Source organism: Mesocricetus auratus, unplaced genomic scaffold (genome assembly GCF_017639785.1).
Source record: "Mesocricetus auratus isolate SY011 unplaced genomic scaffold, BCM_Maur_2.0 Super-Scaffold_100004, whole genome shotgun sequence".
NCBI lineage: Eukaryota > Metazoa > Chordata > Mammalia > Rodentia > Cricetidae > Mesocricetus > Mesocricetus auratus.
The window spans coordinates 40,761,474-40,778,056 of record NW_024429189.1 but is presented as its reverse complement, the minus strand read 5'-3'; the positions used below and the strand labels follow the sequence as shown (position 1 = coordinate 40,778,056).

The 16,583-nt window shown below is 44.7% G+C and overlaps 1 protein-coding gene across 5 annotated transcripts in view; it reads right to left on the bottom strand.

The window, feature by feature from the left end:
* Rapgef4 (Rap guanine nucleotide exchange factor 4) overlaps positions 1–16,583 on the bottom strand; it is a 299,093-nt gene that overhangs the window by 69,305 nt on the left and 213,205 nt on the right. For 3 of the 5 annotated variants that reach the window (XM_040745573.1, XM_040745575.1, XM_021232650.2), the window contains 4 exons: positions 12,560–12,613; positions 12,140–12,246; positions 9,152–9,273; positions 7,362–7,545 (listed from right to left, as the gene is read on the bottom strand). In XM_040745573.1, coding sequence (XP_040601507.1) covers positions 7,362–7,545; positions 9,152–9,273; positions 12,140–12,246; positions 12,560–12,613 — 467 coding nt within the window. The remainder of the gene's footprint in view (positions 1–7,361; positions 7,546–9,151; positions 9,274–12,139; positions 12,247–12,559; positions 12,614–16,583) is intronic. The other 2 variants (XM_040745574.1, XM_021232652.2) reach the window with 1 other exon arrangement.

Here is a 16,583-nt window from a genome sequence, read left to right as displayed (position 1 = left end):
CAACAGAAAATGCAAGGTGCTATAGGGTATGTTGTTAGCTTTACTCCTTTCTCAGTTATTGTCAGGGATAGTTGAGTTCTCCTATTTCTGCCCTCCTCCTTTGCCTTGGTCATTTCATCTAATTCATTAACTCTACTAGAAAGGAGAAACCTGAAACAACATTGTAGGAGGAAAAAAATAAAACAAGAAAAGCACTCAACATCCACTCAGCTCAATTTCTTCTTCTGAACACAGAAAGTTATAATTAGCTATGCAGAGTTTATAGAATTACTTAATTCTTCAAATGTACGAAGGATGTGAGGTCACCATGTAAAAACTACATAGTACTATTCAAAAATGAGTCACTAAGTGTTGTGTGTGGTTCTGGTGGAGTAAAGTGACTCCTCCCAGCTGTGGTTTGTCTTCTTACCTAACTTTTCCAGTACCTCTTCTAGACAGCTGTGAAGTCAAGCTAATTAGTAATTCCAAGCCAGGCACCAGTTTTAGCAAACAAAATGATGCATGAATGCCAGGCATGGTTGTGTCCCTTGTTAGTAGTCCCAGCACTCCAGAGACAGAGGCAGGCAGGTGTCTGTAAGCTTGATGCCATCCTGCTCTACATAGTGAAACTCTGCCTCAAAGAAATGCTCGAAACAATATAGTTTCAAGAAAGCATTGCTTATCTGAAATCTAAATTTAGTCAGGCGTCCTATATTTAATCTGGAAACACTAATCATAAAGCATTTCATTTCTATGGAATCAGTTTTGACAATGTTACACCCACATAACCATGTGGACTCTGCTACTGGCAATACAGAGCCGAGCTCAGTGCACAAGGCACACATAAGAGAATTACAGGCTCCCAAAGCATATGAGGAAAGAATAATATTCATTATTATAATCACCCTTTATGGACTGAGGATTCATTGGGACCTCCCTCAAAGTAGAACACTCTCTCTACAATAGATGGTACACTTATGTTCTATTCTACACAGTAATAATTTATTGAATATGTTATGCTCATATTTCAGATTTATAGAGGAATGATTTACTGAGATGAGGTAATCTTGTAATAACTACTTTAAAATCTGATTTCCATGATATCTTTCTTTACCGATGCATAACATCTTTACCCTAACATAACCTACAAAGCCATTCTGAGTCCCTTTAGGACCATGGCAGGTGGAACACAGCTTCAGAGTTAGACATCTGCATCAAATTCATAGTTCACCATGAGCTGGATAACCACAGGCAACTGCCTTTGCTTAAGCTTCTGTTTCCTAATCTATAAGGTGGGAACTATGTTAACTACCTCATAGTTGGTTGAGAGAATTGAATTAAATAATTATTTAGCCCAGTGCCTAGCACACAGGCACTTAATAAATGCTGCCTATCATTAAATACAATTGCATTTGTGTTTCCATTTACAAGCCCCTGGAAAGCATGGAGAGGGTTAGTAGGCATTATTAAATTCTTTGAGATTTGTACCCAAGAGATGTTGGATGCGTTAATGGCAAATCTGTGAGAATAGAATGCTGGCTCTCATGCTCCATATTACTGACAAGTTATTTAGCAGGCTCTTGGATTGCACACATGTATTTCAAATGGTATCATTAAATTCTCCAAAACCCATTAATTTTATCCTCATACCAACAGCTGGCTGTTCTCGGGCTTGGCCCCTCTAGTCCATTCTCTACAGTCATCAGAGAAGTCAACTTCAGAGAAGTCAACATACTGCACACTGACCATTCACATCTTCCCTTCGTGCTCTTCCATGGCGCCCCAAAAAGGGCTGCAAGTTCCTTCTCATGTCCACAGATGGCATAGCTGGCTCCCTTTATCTGACTGACTTAACTCTGCTCCTGGTCTGGGTCCTTCTTAGGCATCAGACAGCTCTTTATTTTCTCAGCATGTTTCTGGCCCACCCTGTGCTTATGCCCCTGCCTGGCTGGAAGCTCCTCTCTGTGCTCTGAGAGGAAGAGCACTGAGGCCTTTGTTGCTCCTAAGAAGCAGAGATGCAACCCACACATGTACCCATCACAAAACGAATGCATGCAGGGATGTTCAGAGGTCAGATAGCACATTCCACATTGTAAAAAAACCCAGCCCTAAAGACCTTCATACCATTTATTGAAGAAGGAGGAGGAGGAGGAGGAGAGACCAAAAACCAAATAAACAAACAAAAAAACCTGAAAATTACCAGAGATCTAGTTCCCAAAAAGTTAATAGTAATTTTATATGTGGGAGACAGGATTGCAGGTGAAATGCATTCTTTTGAAATGTTTAGTAGTTTCCAAATTTTCTACAACAAAGCGATCAGCTTGAACAATAGAAGTGATTAAAAACTTGAGCTAATCTTACTAGGAACCCCAAAGTGTAAGTGTGCAGCTACAGAACTGCTGCCCTGGACCCCAGTTCAGTTCCTAGTACCACATCAGGCAATCCACAAAGAATCCAATACCCGCTGCTGGTCTCTGCAGGTACCTGAACACACACACACACTTCAGTGAGCTCTCTTGGGTGTGCAGACATGAACAGAACATGGCACTCAATAAGGACACAGCAACCTTTGCAGTGACAACAGAGACAGTTAGCCAAGCATTGAAGGGTACACTATAGAAAGGGCCCACAGTGAAGTCCTGTTTGCTGGCTTCAGATCCTGTGCTCAGGCTTCCTCTTTCCTGTGGCCATCATGTGAAGATGGATTGCCCAATGGTGATCATTCCCCTGAAGAGTACATCCTCCCCAGAGGAGAAAACCACCAATGACTTTTGACTGGAGAGTCTGAGATCTACAGAGTAAATATACCTTCCTAAAATACCAGGATTTCATACTTCACATCCTCTGAAACAGTCTGGAAATAAAGATCTAGTTAAGTCACGTGGGATGGAGTGATGACTCAGTGGTCAAGTGGGCTTCCTGTTGTTCAAGAAGACCTCAGTTCAGTTCCCAGAACCCACATCAGGCAACCCACAGGGAATCTAATACCCTCTGCCAGCATTTGTAGGCATCTACACACACACACACACACACACACACACACACACACACACACACACACACACGCACGCACGCACGCACGCACGCACGCACACACAAAAATAATAATAATAGTAATAATAAATATTTCAAAGGATAAGTTTTGCTAATTAAGAAGAAACACACAGCCCCTTGAGGTCCCTCTAACAAATCTATAGAGCATTCAGTCCACAGGGCTGCTGGGTATCAGAGCCATCAATGGGCAGGGGTGGACAGTCCTTGCCTCTTCCCAGTGCTCATTTCCTTTCCAGACTCAGACGCCTAAAACCTTTCACTGATCACATAAAATAAGCAAATTAAAAGTCTATGAGTTTCAGGCCCTTTGGAAGACTCCAGAACCTCCTAACAATTTTTGATAGGACAATCTAATTTTCCTGGCTGTTCCCATCCCACTCTTTCAGCTCAATAGACTTCTTTCTTTTACAACCACTTATGCTTCTAGGATTTAGAAGTTTCAGAACTGCAGATCTAGAATGAGACTTGAGAAAATAAAATCTTCATTTCCCTCCCACTGTAGGCGGGCCTCCTTGAGACCACTGTAAGGAGTGGGGCACCATGCCTCTCTTCCCTGAAGGAGCTGGAAGGCTTGATGGCAGAAGAGTCCTGTGTCTGTGAAGCTACTTTGCTTCCAGGTGGCTTCAGTTTTATAATATTGTACTTACCTGGACACCTCTGTATCTTTTGGCCTGTGGCTTCCTATCCAAAGTGCCTGCTTAAGTGTACCGAAATGTACCCAAATGCCCACTTCTGCGTGTGAGAATCTCTGCTATATCTATGTGTGTAGAGTACCCTCCTGCGTTCAGACTTATAAACAAAGCAAAGTCAAAACAATAAGCTCTGAGGGTTCATTTGTGTTTGATGGCCCTGTCTCAATGCTACAACAACAGCACCATCAACCTGTCACTATTCTGTAGCATTTGCCCCCAAATGCCATCCAGGTCCACACCTGCCCAACCACCATGGGCATTGTGAGTCACTCTGTCTGCCACCACATAAAAAGCTAATTTCACATTCAGAATGTATGTTTTTTTTCTTTCAATACCAATAGCAACAAGAGTGTGCCAAAAAATTCCCCTGAAGCTCTATTCTGTTTTTTAAACTGCAGAACATTCTTTCATAGTTTGACAGTTAAAATGCTGCAGTTAATGTAATAAACAGAGAATTTTTCTAAGTAGCCTGTCAAAACAAGTGACACTTTTTTTCTTAAGCTAGCGAGTCTCAGCCTCGGAACAATGGGAAGTACCTTTCAAAGCAACATCTTCATTATACAATCAAATTCTCAAAGTAATCTTCTCATCAAAGAATATTGTGTTATTTCTTTCCCAGTAATTATCAGAGTTCTGCAACCTCGGTGGCAGTGGTGACTATTATAAATGCAGCTGTGCTGAGTTCAAAAACTGGGGTCTTGGCCCAGCTGACATGGAGCCAATGCATGCCATGGTTTCCCACTTCTTAGTGACTCGGCAATTTGGGCCGTAAGGAGCCAACTAGCCCAGGACCTATGGACGTGGCCTCAGTCTCCAAGAGCAAAGTGCTTCATCAAGAACAGAATTCCCTTCAAGAACAGATGTGGCGCCCGGTGGCGGTGATTCTTGACCACATCGGCTTCTTTTCTTCTTAAATAGAAAACAACTAATCAAAAAAACTGCCACCACAGTGGTGGGGGAAGTGCGAGTGAGTGTGTGTGTGTGTGTGTGTGTGTGTGTGTGTGTGTGTCTATCTCACAAAATTAGATTTCTTATTTTTCTCTTTCCCATCCCTTAGGAGCTGTCATTCAAATAGGAAGAAAATATATAAGTTGAAAGGAGAATTGCCAGTCTAATCCCAACGATTGGCAAATAAAAAACAAACAAACAAACAAACAAAAACAATCTGGGAAGATGGAAAGTAAATCTCCAAAATGATATATCTTGGAATATCAGTGAATCTTTATCTTCTTGTTCTTTTTGAGACAAGACCTCCACATGGAATCCAAACTGGTCTGAAACTTCCCGTGTTGCCCAAGACAGCTTCAAGCTCTAATCTTCCTGCCTCAGCCTCTTGAGTGCTCAGATCCTGGTTGGAGTCATTCAATGGCTGGAGGCCAACTGCAGCCAAGCTTGGGAAATGAATTTTTTCTGAAGACTTGGGTTTCTAGGTTTCATGTAATTCATTGCTGTGTGGAAGAAAGTGGAAGCAGGACCATCTCTCTTTGGGGGTGCCGGGAAGTGAACCCATAGCTTCACTCACACATGCTAGACAACCCAGAGGTTGCACGTGCCTCACCCCAACCCAGGGGACCCTATTTCTATGGATGACTCTTGAAACCCAGCCATGAAGTCTTGAGTATACAGCATGTATTCAATAAATATCTGTCCCTTTTGAATATAATATAATTTGGGAGTGTGTCCTTCATTGGATTACAAACTCATCAAAGGTAGGAACAGCTTACTCTTTTTACATTTTAATCCACTTGGTAAGTACTTGAAAATATTAGTAAATTCAGTGGCAAGGAAGAGCATGATAATGGATCCTACCATGATGAAAATGGACTAAACCTCTGAAACTGTAAGACACCCCAATTCAATGTTTTCCTTTGTAAGAGTTGCTGTGGTCATTGTATCTTTTCACATTAACAGAAAGCTTAACTAAGGCAGGGACATATCCTGACTATTTCATACTAGGGAACGCCCTTCTCTACGGTATAGATGCTACACACGCTACCTTGTTCATTATAGGGCAAACATGGCAGGGTTCCTTGACCTTGGATGCCTCTAGTATCCTTTGGTCTTCACCTCTGCCCAGTGTGTGCCAACAGCCTCTGTGTCTACTTGTATTCTGACAACCCAAACATTCCTATACATTTCTGAATGCCTTAGGGTCTGCCTCAGCCTGACTCAGAACCACAAAATGATGGTGGCTTGAATGAACATGACAGCAAGGAAAACAGCAAAAGGGGGATTGGTCCAGGAGATGATGAAGGACAGACGATGGATGGACAGGTCAAGAGGAAGGGAAACTCTGACTGGAGAGAAAAAATGGTTTCTGGTGGCATTATTCATCTGATTTCCACAGCCCTGGGGAATTCTTGTGCCCTCTCCCTGTGATCCCTCAGGGCAGACAGAGTGAAAATTGGCTGGGCAGGCTGCTTGGACCTTACTCCTGCTTAGGTCATTGGAGCTCTGGCTTTACTGTTTGATATTTTGGATCCTTCTATTAAATCTCTGTTTGAAGAAAGGGTATTGAGGCTGAAAGAGCTGAAAACCATGGTTCTAGAGTTAAGGATGATAGTACCAGCTGGGATGAGGGAAAGGCCTTTGAAATGCTCTGTGTGGGAGATAAAGCCCCAAGAGAGAGCTTGGACAAAGCGGACATGGTGTGACAAAAATGACATGTGTTGAAAAGCCCATGCTGCCTGGAGTATGGGCCAGTGAAAGGGAGAGGATCCTGGGGGAAGGAGATAAAGCTACGCTCAGGGGCTGTTGTGAACTGGTCCAAGGGCAGATGCTGGGGAAGTCGGACCGAGGGACAACACTCTCTTGCAAAGTGCCCAGTGGACATAGTGGATATAAAACTGAATATTCTCACAGACCTGATAATAGAGGAAGGTCGACTGAGCCAGTGGCTCCGGGTTGACCTCCATAGCTGCCTGGCACTGGCTGTACGGTGGACAGAGGTTTCATTTTCAGCATGAGGATATATGCCTGTGGGGGGAGGGGCTTCGAAATCTGGTGCCAAGCCATCTCCAGTGACTGAGAAAGTGGGTGAGTGGACATGTGCTTTGCATGCCATGGGGCAATTAGTAGAATGCCTGGAATCTAACGGGAGCTCAACACTTTTTTTTCTCTCTTCTTCTTTGACCTAATTAATTATCTGTCAGATTGTGGTCAGCTGTGGCAGGCTAGGGGGTTTCTGGCTGCCTCACTGACTGAATGGAAGCCTTGAAAGGGTTACCAAGAGAAGGAATGAATGAATGAATGCATGAAAGAATGAATGGATGAATGAATGTAACACAGGTGTGGGAGCGCTGCTTCTGACGACATTTGCCCTATGAGGAAAGGGGCTGCCTCAGTCTGTCATAGAAGCAGAACAGTTGCTGCTTGCCATTGGCCAAAAGGTGTTTAATACGGGCACTCTGGTTTGAAAACCTGAGCTACCTGCTAAAGATCTGCAGTTTAAACTCACATGGATGGAAAGTGGAGTTTGGGGGGGATCAAAGTTTAAAATACAATACAGACATCACTGCAGTACTGTCTTTAGTCACCCCTCCTCTGACTTGAGGGAAGGTCTGGCCTTTTGCGCCTTGCGTCCCTCCCCACATGTGCCTGCAGCAGCCTGGGACAGCCAGATGAGCTCTCACTTACGGTTTGCGCAGGATCATCCTCATGTGGGCGTCAGGGCCCATCTGTGACAGCAGCAGCATGGTGTCCTGGAGTTCCTCATCACACTCCTTCTTCTCTTCCTCAGTAGGCAAAGGGGCATCCTCATGCTCGTCATCCAGAAATCGATAAAATAAATATTTGTCTTGGAAATGGCGTTCCTGGTCCACTGCGGGAAACATAGAGGCAAGGGTCAGCCGGGACCTGAAGCTGTGCCCCACAGCTCTCTGGCAGAAGGACAGGGCTGGAGTCCTGGGAGACAGTCACACAGCGGCACAGCAGAGGGGCTGAGTCCTTCGAACTCCACCTCACTCAGGCGGGGCGGCTAGAAGCCCAGCCATCCCATCTGTAGTCATTCCAGCCGCAGCCTCCTGGACCCACCCGATGTAGCCTCCCGGTGCCTCCTCTGAGCACCTGCCAGCTTTCAGGGAATGAGCACACAATGCCTTGGTGGCATTTTCTACAGTGTGGGGCATGTGCCCCAAGCTGGTAAACTCACTGTCAGGGCACGCTTGCAGAATGGCTTGGGAGGGAATCTTACAAGGGGCCTTTCTTAGGGAGGCCAGAACTTAGGCTTTTCTTGCTATACTGCACCCCTCAGACATACTTCTCTCCCCACTTGGAGAAAAAGGTTCACAAGAGCACAAAGATATGAACACAGTTAGGTCTAGGCCATAGACTCCTTGAAGGAGTCTGTGGTCACGTTCTTCCATTTTCCGTTTTCAGAAAGCCATTCCCTCCCTTTCTTTTGGCAAAGCTGGGGACTCAAATCCAGGAGCTCACACATACTAACCAAGTGATCAGCAAGATTTAGGCCTCTGAGAGAAAACGAGGGTGAACTGGGCTAGAACCTCTCATGTAAATATCTGAAAGTTGTTTAGTCCCTTTGTAGCATGGATTATGAGGACGTTCAAAAGACAAAGGACAGCGGTGGACCCCAAAGTAGGGATGGCAGCGGTGGTGGTAGCAGCAGAAGCAGCAACATACAGGCACTTAGTGCAAAACAAGATGCTTAGAATCCGTTTCGGGCCTGCAAGTCAGAATCTGCCTTCAACAAGAGCCCCAGGGTGATTGGTATGCACACTAAAGTCTGAGAAACTCCAGCAAAATTATTTTTTCCCACGTTCTCAGGTGTTGGGGAATGAAATGGATGATTTGAATATTTTCATGTTTAGAAAAGTAGTCTTAAACAAGTGGCGTGAGGAGTTCAGCGACAGTCACACACCGGCCCTGAGTGGCTCTTCTGTTCAGCGAGAGCTGCCACAGTTACTAGAGACTGCAATTGCAGAGCCCAGCTCTGATTTTAAATATGGTCATCCTGGGGGTATACAGATTGGTTCTCCCAGACAGTGGCACAGTTAAAAGGCAGTTTCTGATTTCACTGCACACTCTCATGTCATCTGGCCGGCCACACATTTCACTGCTCTTTCCTTCTGCCCCTGCATCAGGACTGCTACGCGGTGCTTGGAGTATAATCACACTACCAATGAACCATGAACACAAACTAATAAACATAATTGGAGCTGATGCACTCCGGTTGCAATTGCATTTTCCTCTCCTTCATTCCCGGAAGCTAGGAAGGTACAATGGTGGAGCACAGCTATCAATAGCACCCGCTCACTGCATTTGTATTACTAAATGGAGACGCCAGCTTGGTGGTTCCTTAAGGAGATCATAATTCTTTCCTGCCCGTTTAGGAATTCAGCAATAGCTTACCCAGGGAAGCACACTTCACATGTCTTGAGAGTTTCTCCAGAGCCTGTGGCTCATCTTACCATGGTTGAGGACACCGTCTTCTAGCAAGACTTGCCACATGCCAACAGCTTGAGTCCGGGAGTGAACGCAGGACGTTTGCTGTATCATCCAGTCTACCAGCTCAGTCCCAACACAGCATTGTCTAAAGGAGATGAGATACAGAGGATGCAAGCCACCCCTTTGCAGAGAGAGGGGGAGAAGAGGAGAACTTTCCAAAGAGGATGGCACCGTAAGAGATGGCAAGGCAAGGGAAGCTCTATAGGATATATAGCCTTAGGCTCTTGCACAATCTAAGCAGGGTCGTGTTAAAAAAAAAAAGAACACTAGAACACAGAGCAGCAAGCTGCTCAAAGGGCTGGTAGAGGGGAAGCATTGCCCTTCTACGTCGGTCCCGGAATACCTCAGTGTGAGGGGGGTTGGGAGAAATAAGCAATTAGCAATGTAAATCTCTCCAAAAAGGTTCTGTGTAGTGAACATTAACACATCTACAGAATCTGCCATCTAGCAACACCAGATGCTCCCTGTATATTCACGTGTTAGTCCCCAAACTGTCCCCTGTAGTGCGTCGGTTTGGGTAGACAAACTGTGTAATAGTTAGGAAATATACAATTACACCCTTACATACTAGGAAACTCTGAGTGGTGTGAGAAAGTAGGACAGGTGTTCCTTGTGTGTGTGCGTGTGTGTCCAAGGAAAAGTGGAGCCTGGAAGCCCTAGGGACAGATCTTAAGGGACAGTGGACTAGGACAGGGAGGCCCAGAGCAGATGGCTGTGTGCAGCTGGACCTGACTCATTGGTTGCCTCCCTTTGCATGCTAAGAATGGGACAGCCTCTAGGGATGAGCAGAGACTGGGCCAAACCTGAAGAACTCTAGCATAAACTGAAGTAGACCCCTTGTCCTGGACCACTTTGGGCAAAGTCTTGAAGTGGGAGATGTTATGGGGTAGAAGAGCAGATTTGCTACTCATTAGTTATGTGACTTTGGCCGTCTCTCTGGTTCTGTTTCCTTCTCTGTAAGATAAAAGAAGGACAAGTGATGGCCTTGGGGGCCTTCTCAAGGTCCAATAATCTAGAATCTCTGAAATCTATCTGAGTTCCTGGGACGTGCTGGCCCTGACTCAGGGAGGACTGTGGAGGTCATCTATACCATCTATCACAGCTTCAAAGGGTGAAGAGACACTTGCATCTTCACTCTGAGCTAACCAAATACCTCTGAGCTAAACATACACAATAAACAAATATTTATCTTATTATTTTGTAGTCTGTTAGTGGAAACGTTCTTATAAAAGTATAGAAATCAAGTTTATCTAGCTTTTAATTCAATGATTGCTCATAAAGAAAAAAAAGCACACACAACAGAGATGACTCAGGACATTGAGTTTCCAGGAAAAGCACAGGGACTTTGGAGCTAGAATATACAACCAGTGCACATAGCAGAGTCCCTGGGTATCCTTTCCACTAAATGACACCTACACTTCAGAACTGACTGGTAACCACCCTAGCATAGTAGTCATTGGGATGATACTGAATCTGGAGGGGTCTCAACTCTGTGATAGTGAAACAATCATGTAATGGGATAAAGATCAGGATGTAGTTTGCCAGCACAGATCTGGGATAAGAACTCAAGCTGCTGCAGGAGAAGAAACCATGTCCGTGGCTTCCACTGGTCATCACCAACAGATCATTAATTTGTGTCATAGGGTGTGGAACAGACATAACACCTCCATGTCAGGGGTTTAAGTCTCAGCAGGAACTGGTGCAAGGAAGAGATCAGCTTCTGACCTCCAGTTTCCAGGATTTGTCACCAAACATGACATACTTAATGGAATTTTCCCAACACAGTCAATAGCTGGGGGAGCATACTCACATCTTAAGGGAAAAATAATTAAAACATTCAAAGAAAAAGATCTTTCTAGCCATGTGAGACTTTAAGGTCCATTTGAAGCTAAAGAGCCAAAGGGCTAAAGGGGTTGAACTCTGGGGACACGGAACACATGTGTTTTAGTTTTAGTTGGCTTTGTTTTAAATTTTGGCTTTCCTTAGAACTATAATGGTGTGCATGAGCCATAGATTCCAGGCAGATTAGTTTCCAGGGTTGCAGAACAAGGCTTACAGATGTCATCGACGTACAGACTCTAAAAGTAGTCAGCTCTTGAAAATGTGATACGGGCAGCTGGCTTAGTAGGTAGGGACATCTGGGGTACAAGCATGAGGAGTACCTGAGTTTGCATTCCCAGTGTAAAATGCTAGGTGTGGCAAGGCACATGCTTGTCACTTTAGTGCCGTGACCGGAAGAGACAGAAGGTCCTGGGGGATTGCTGGTTACCAGCCTAGCTCCAGGTTTAGTGAGAGATGCTGTCTCAAAGGAGTAAGATAGACAGTGATAGAGCAGGTCACCTAATGTCCTCCTCTGGCTTCAGCAAGTGCATACCTGCCACTTCAGGTTAAGTATTTTACTAACATAAAACTGCACTAGAAAACAAGCTTGATAAAAGACTTTGTATTAATTTGTTCACGTCTATATCTTCAGAGTTTGTAACACTATGACTTTAAAAAAAATCACTGAATTTGGAGATTGGCTACACTTGGTTTAAATCTTACTTGTGTACTCACTGGATATATGACTTAGTGAAGGGAAACTATTAGATCTTTTGGCCCTGGGTCAATTTTGTCCTCTGAGAAAGGAACGCTCACCTGGATATGCCTTCCTAGCAGGGATGTGGTGGAGATAAACTGAAACCACATGTGAAAAGTGACCTGGTTTCATCACTGGAGAATCGGTAGGAACTGTGTGGATGCTAGTGGAACTTAGCAGAGCTACTGAAAGATCCTGGCAAACAAACACAAGGGATATCTCCTCTTTGTTCATGCCTGCGCACATTAGCCAGCAATGCTGAGGCCAAGTCAAGTTTAGGTTGGAACCTGGAGATCCTATAACAGAGGCTATTTGTCCCACTTTCCTAAAACAAGACCCGAAGGGGCCAAGCCATTAGAATGAGCAAACATACCTGTAGGTCTTTAGGTGGTATTTTCTGTCTCTTATCATGTGGGGTGCTCGAGAGAGAATGGCAATTCGTAAAATTTTCCCAGCTCTGAGGATCTTCTCCGAAGGGACCTGGGTTTCAGTCAGATGGGAGGAGGAAAGGGGAAAGGAGAGTTTATGGAGGGGAAATAGACCCAGTGAATTCTTAAACCACCTTCTAATCAGAGTCTGCATAGAAAAACATAACTCACTCATACATATTTACATTGTTCACTCGTGTGACATGTCACTGTTTTATGTCGAGAATTGAGACATGCTGCATATTTATTGACTCTAGGAAGTGGACGTGAGGGGCCTTGACATGACGCTCTGACACAGGAACCACCTCCAGTGGCACTTAAGGAGCGGGCTTGGATGGCTCATCAACCCACCTACGTCCCATTACCTTGGTAATGGTGTTAGCAGGACGGAGAGGAACGTGAGGTTCAATGAGAGGTGTCTGAAAAATAAAATGTTAAAGCAAAAGAAAATTAAACAAAAATTCAGTAAAGAAAATTATGGGTTGCGGATAATAAGAAACACCACAATTTTTGCGAAACTCAAAATAGAATTTTAAAAGAAAGAGAGAGAGAGAGAGAAAGAGAAGCCGCCTAAAGAGCTTGAATGCACAGGCATTCAAAGGGCAAAATTGGACCATTCAGTTTGCCAACATTTAAATATAAATTGTTTTTTTTTAAATGAAAAAAAAAGAGAACCAAACAGGAATGATTTGATGTTTGTAGGCTTAATGAGAAGGGGAAAGCAGCTGGTCAAAGCCCAGCAAACATCAGGGCATGAAAGAAAGCAGGCAAGGTAAGCAGTCAGGGTTACAGTGGCCGCCCTGGACTGTGAAGGAAGTATTGATTTGGGGTGGGAGTGAGCCATCCCGTTCTCTTGTGTAGTTAAGACTCCTTCTCCACAGTGCTTTGTTTGTTTGTTTGTTTGTTGTTATCATCACATGTAGCTTCCTGCACTCAAGCTCCTGGAACCCAAGAGAGGCAGCTGGTACGCTTATCTTTTTCTGAGAAAACTGTGCAGTCTTCAAGAGTCTATGTCAGTCAGACTAGCTCCAGGACCTAGACAGCACTCTTCATACAAAACACATCCTGCCATTAGATGGGATGCATCTGAATCTACAGAGGAGTCTACTCTTCATTATCTCACACGGCTGGCAATGACCTTTGCAGTGTGTCCGGTGAAGGGCGGTGGAAGAGCCATGGTTACAGTGCTGCCTGTGACACTTTTCATGGTTACAGTGCTGTCTGTGACACTTTTCATGGTTACAGTGCTGTCTGTGACACTTTTCATGGTTACAGTGCTGTCTGTGACACTTTTCATGGTTACAGTGCTGCCTGCGACACTTTTCATGATTACAATGCTGTCTGTGACACTTTTCATGGTTACAGTGCTGTCTGTGACACTTTTCATGGTTACAGTGCTGTCTGCGACACTTTTCATGGTTACAGTGCTGTCTGTGACACTTTTCATGGTTACAGTGCTGCCTGTGACACTTTTCATGGTTACAGTGCTGCCTGTGACACTTTTCATGGTTACAGTGCTGTCTGTGACACTTTTCATGGTTACAGTGCTGCCTGTGACACTTTTCATGGTTACAGTGCTGTCTGTGACACTTTTCATGGTTACAGTGCTGTCTGTGACACTTTTCATGGTTACAGTGCTGTCTGTGACACTTTTCATGGTTACAGTGCTGTCTGTGACACTTTTCATGGTTACAGTGCTGTCTGTGACACTTTTCATGGTTACAGTGCTGCCTGTGACACTTTTCATGGTTACAGTGCTGTCTGCGACACTTTTCATGGTTACAGTGCTGCCTGCGACACTTTTCATGGTTACAGTGCTGTCTGTGACACTTTTCATGGTTACAGTGCTGCCTGTGACACTTTTCATGGTTACAGTGCTGCCTGTGACACTTTTCATGGTTACAGTGCTGTCTGTGACACTTTTCATGGTTACAGTGCTGCCTGCGACACTTTTCATGGTTACAGTGCTGTCTGCGACACTTTTCATGGTTACAGTGCTGCCTGCGACACTTTTCATGGTTACAGTGCTGTCTGCGACACTTTTCATGGTTACAGTGCTGCCTGTGACACTTTTCATGGTTACAGTGCTGCCTGTGACACTTTTCATGGTTACAGTGCTGCCTGTGATACTTTTCATGGTTACAGTGCTGTCTGCGACACTTTTCGGACAGCATGGCTTGACTGATTTGATTTCTTTGGAGCTGTAGTAGGCTGGGGCTCCTTACCTACATTCCCCAAAGCTGTACACATCTTTATCCCCAGACCCTATGCATACTGGGTTACCTGGCCACAGAATGATGTGGCTGTGGTTAGGGATCAAAATGTGGAGTCTAGCCTGTGTTCCTGGGGGGGGGTGTTATAAGATGTAAGAAGAGAAGGCTGAATGTCAGCACCTGACAGCAGAAGAGGAGGATTTGCAACTCTGGGGCCTTGAAGATGGAAAAGGCCAGGACCCAGTAATGCAGAAGCCTCTCCGGGGGAACAGACAAGAAAAAAAGAAAAGATCCCCTTGAGTCTAGAAAGGCAGCATGACCCTGCCCAGCCTCCATTTTAACCCAGAGGCTCACACTGGAGGTCTGGACCACAGCACGGTTCATTGATTTGATTATCTTGGTCTACCCACTGAGTGGCGGTTTATTATGGCAGTTCCCAAACACTGACACAGATTATAACACTTCATATCAACACCTCCCTGCCTCTTGCAAATGAGTTAATTACACTGAAAATACATTGGTGAGTTTAAATCCATTTCTCACTTAAAATACATAACCATGGAGGAAGATGAAGGTCACTATTAATTTTAAGAAATGCTTTAAACCTCAATGTGAATATACACACATAAACGTTACATTTACCTTTTATCAATGACAAATTTCAGGTGGGTTGGTGCTTTTAACATTATAACAGAGTTATGGGGAAATAAATCCTAAACTTTAAAAACCAGCGGAGATGAGACATAGATCTATTTAGAATGACTGTGTCTCCTTGAACTTACCCATTTCAACATTTTCTTCACGTGACTGGCATCCAGCAGGCCCCACCCATTGAAAGGGACAGTCTATGGACAGGCAGCACACCACTTAGAACAAGCACACACAAGACCAAATGATGTCAGTGTGGTCCAGTTTAAAATGGCGTACCCTGACAGCTCCTGTGTTCTTTACGGTAGACCTGTTGATGGGTGAGGGGCCGTGAGACCATGGGACTCCTGGACTTAACCCAGACCGCTGGTCAGTCAGGGAAACCATGCTATCGTACATCGGGTCCCTGGAAACACACAGCTAAAGCTGGTTGCGAACTTCCCAGTTATGAACGTCAGCTGCAGTGATCCTGTCCCTTCCGTACACAGGTGGCGTCATACATCCACGAGGCTTCCTGGTTATGAATCTAACTGTAAAAGCTTCTGGTTGTTCTACAAAGTGATGCTAGAAACCCACCCCTTCCTCCTGTTCTGGAAGAAGAGGTCAAGAGCAGACAGAAGTGGGGCTTGTTTTCTGGACCCCCCTGCTTCCTCTGAGGCTTTTTCCCCAATTTGTCTGGAGAAGCAGGCTAAGCTGGAGGTCAAGAGGAGGCATAAACTAAGGAAGGCTGATAAATGCTTTTTCTTTTTGTTCTTGGTAAGCCGGATGGAATGACTGAAAGACTATATATATTTTAGTTGCTTCTACTATATTATAGCAAAATGCTAACAAGTGGTACCTAGCTTAGTCTATTTTGTTCAGTGACTTTTCTTTTTGATTCACTGGAGCCTTGAAAAGGAAGCATTACTAAAGCAGGGTGATGCATCAGGCCTCCACCAAAACTCTGCCTTTGATTTGTGACTTCTAAAAGCACAGAATGTACACAAGGTACTCTCAGCTAGACCACCCTAGTGCCAGCTCTAGGCTGGCAGGCTGTTTCATCTGTTGAAAAGCAACGCTCTCAAAACCTTCTGACCTCAGAGATGTTGGTTTGAGGTAGGACCATGAATGTGTGCTTTGAGGAGGGGATGTCCCTCCATTTAAATAAAGCATGTGAGAGGCACATGCAGGGGAAGCAGGGAAAGTGATCCCTTCAGAGGACAGGACTGACTTGGATGGGAATATTGCATTCACTCAGGAGGTCTGAGAAAGGGCCAGTGCCTGGAAGTGATTGCTGATACACACAGACTTGAGACTACCTGAGAAACCATCACTGGCCAAGGCCTGGTCGGGGAACCCCCTACATGACCAGCACCATCACAACCACCACTACCACAACAGCCTCCATCACCACCATCACCCCTTTTCTTCTAGAAATATCTTGGCTGTCATGTTGGAAGATTTTGTATTTTGTTTGAAGTTCACTGAAAAAGTTCAATGTGCTGGCCAGTCCTTCTAGTCTAGGCATCAGATTTGGTCAAAAGAATTT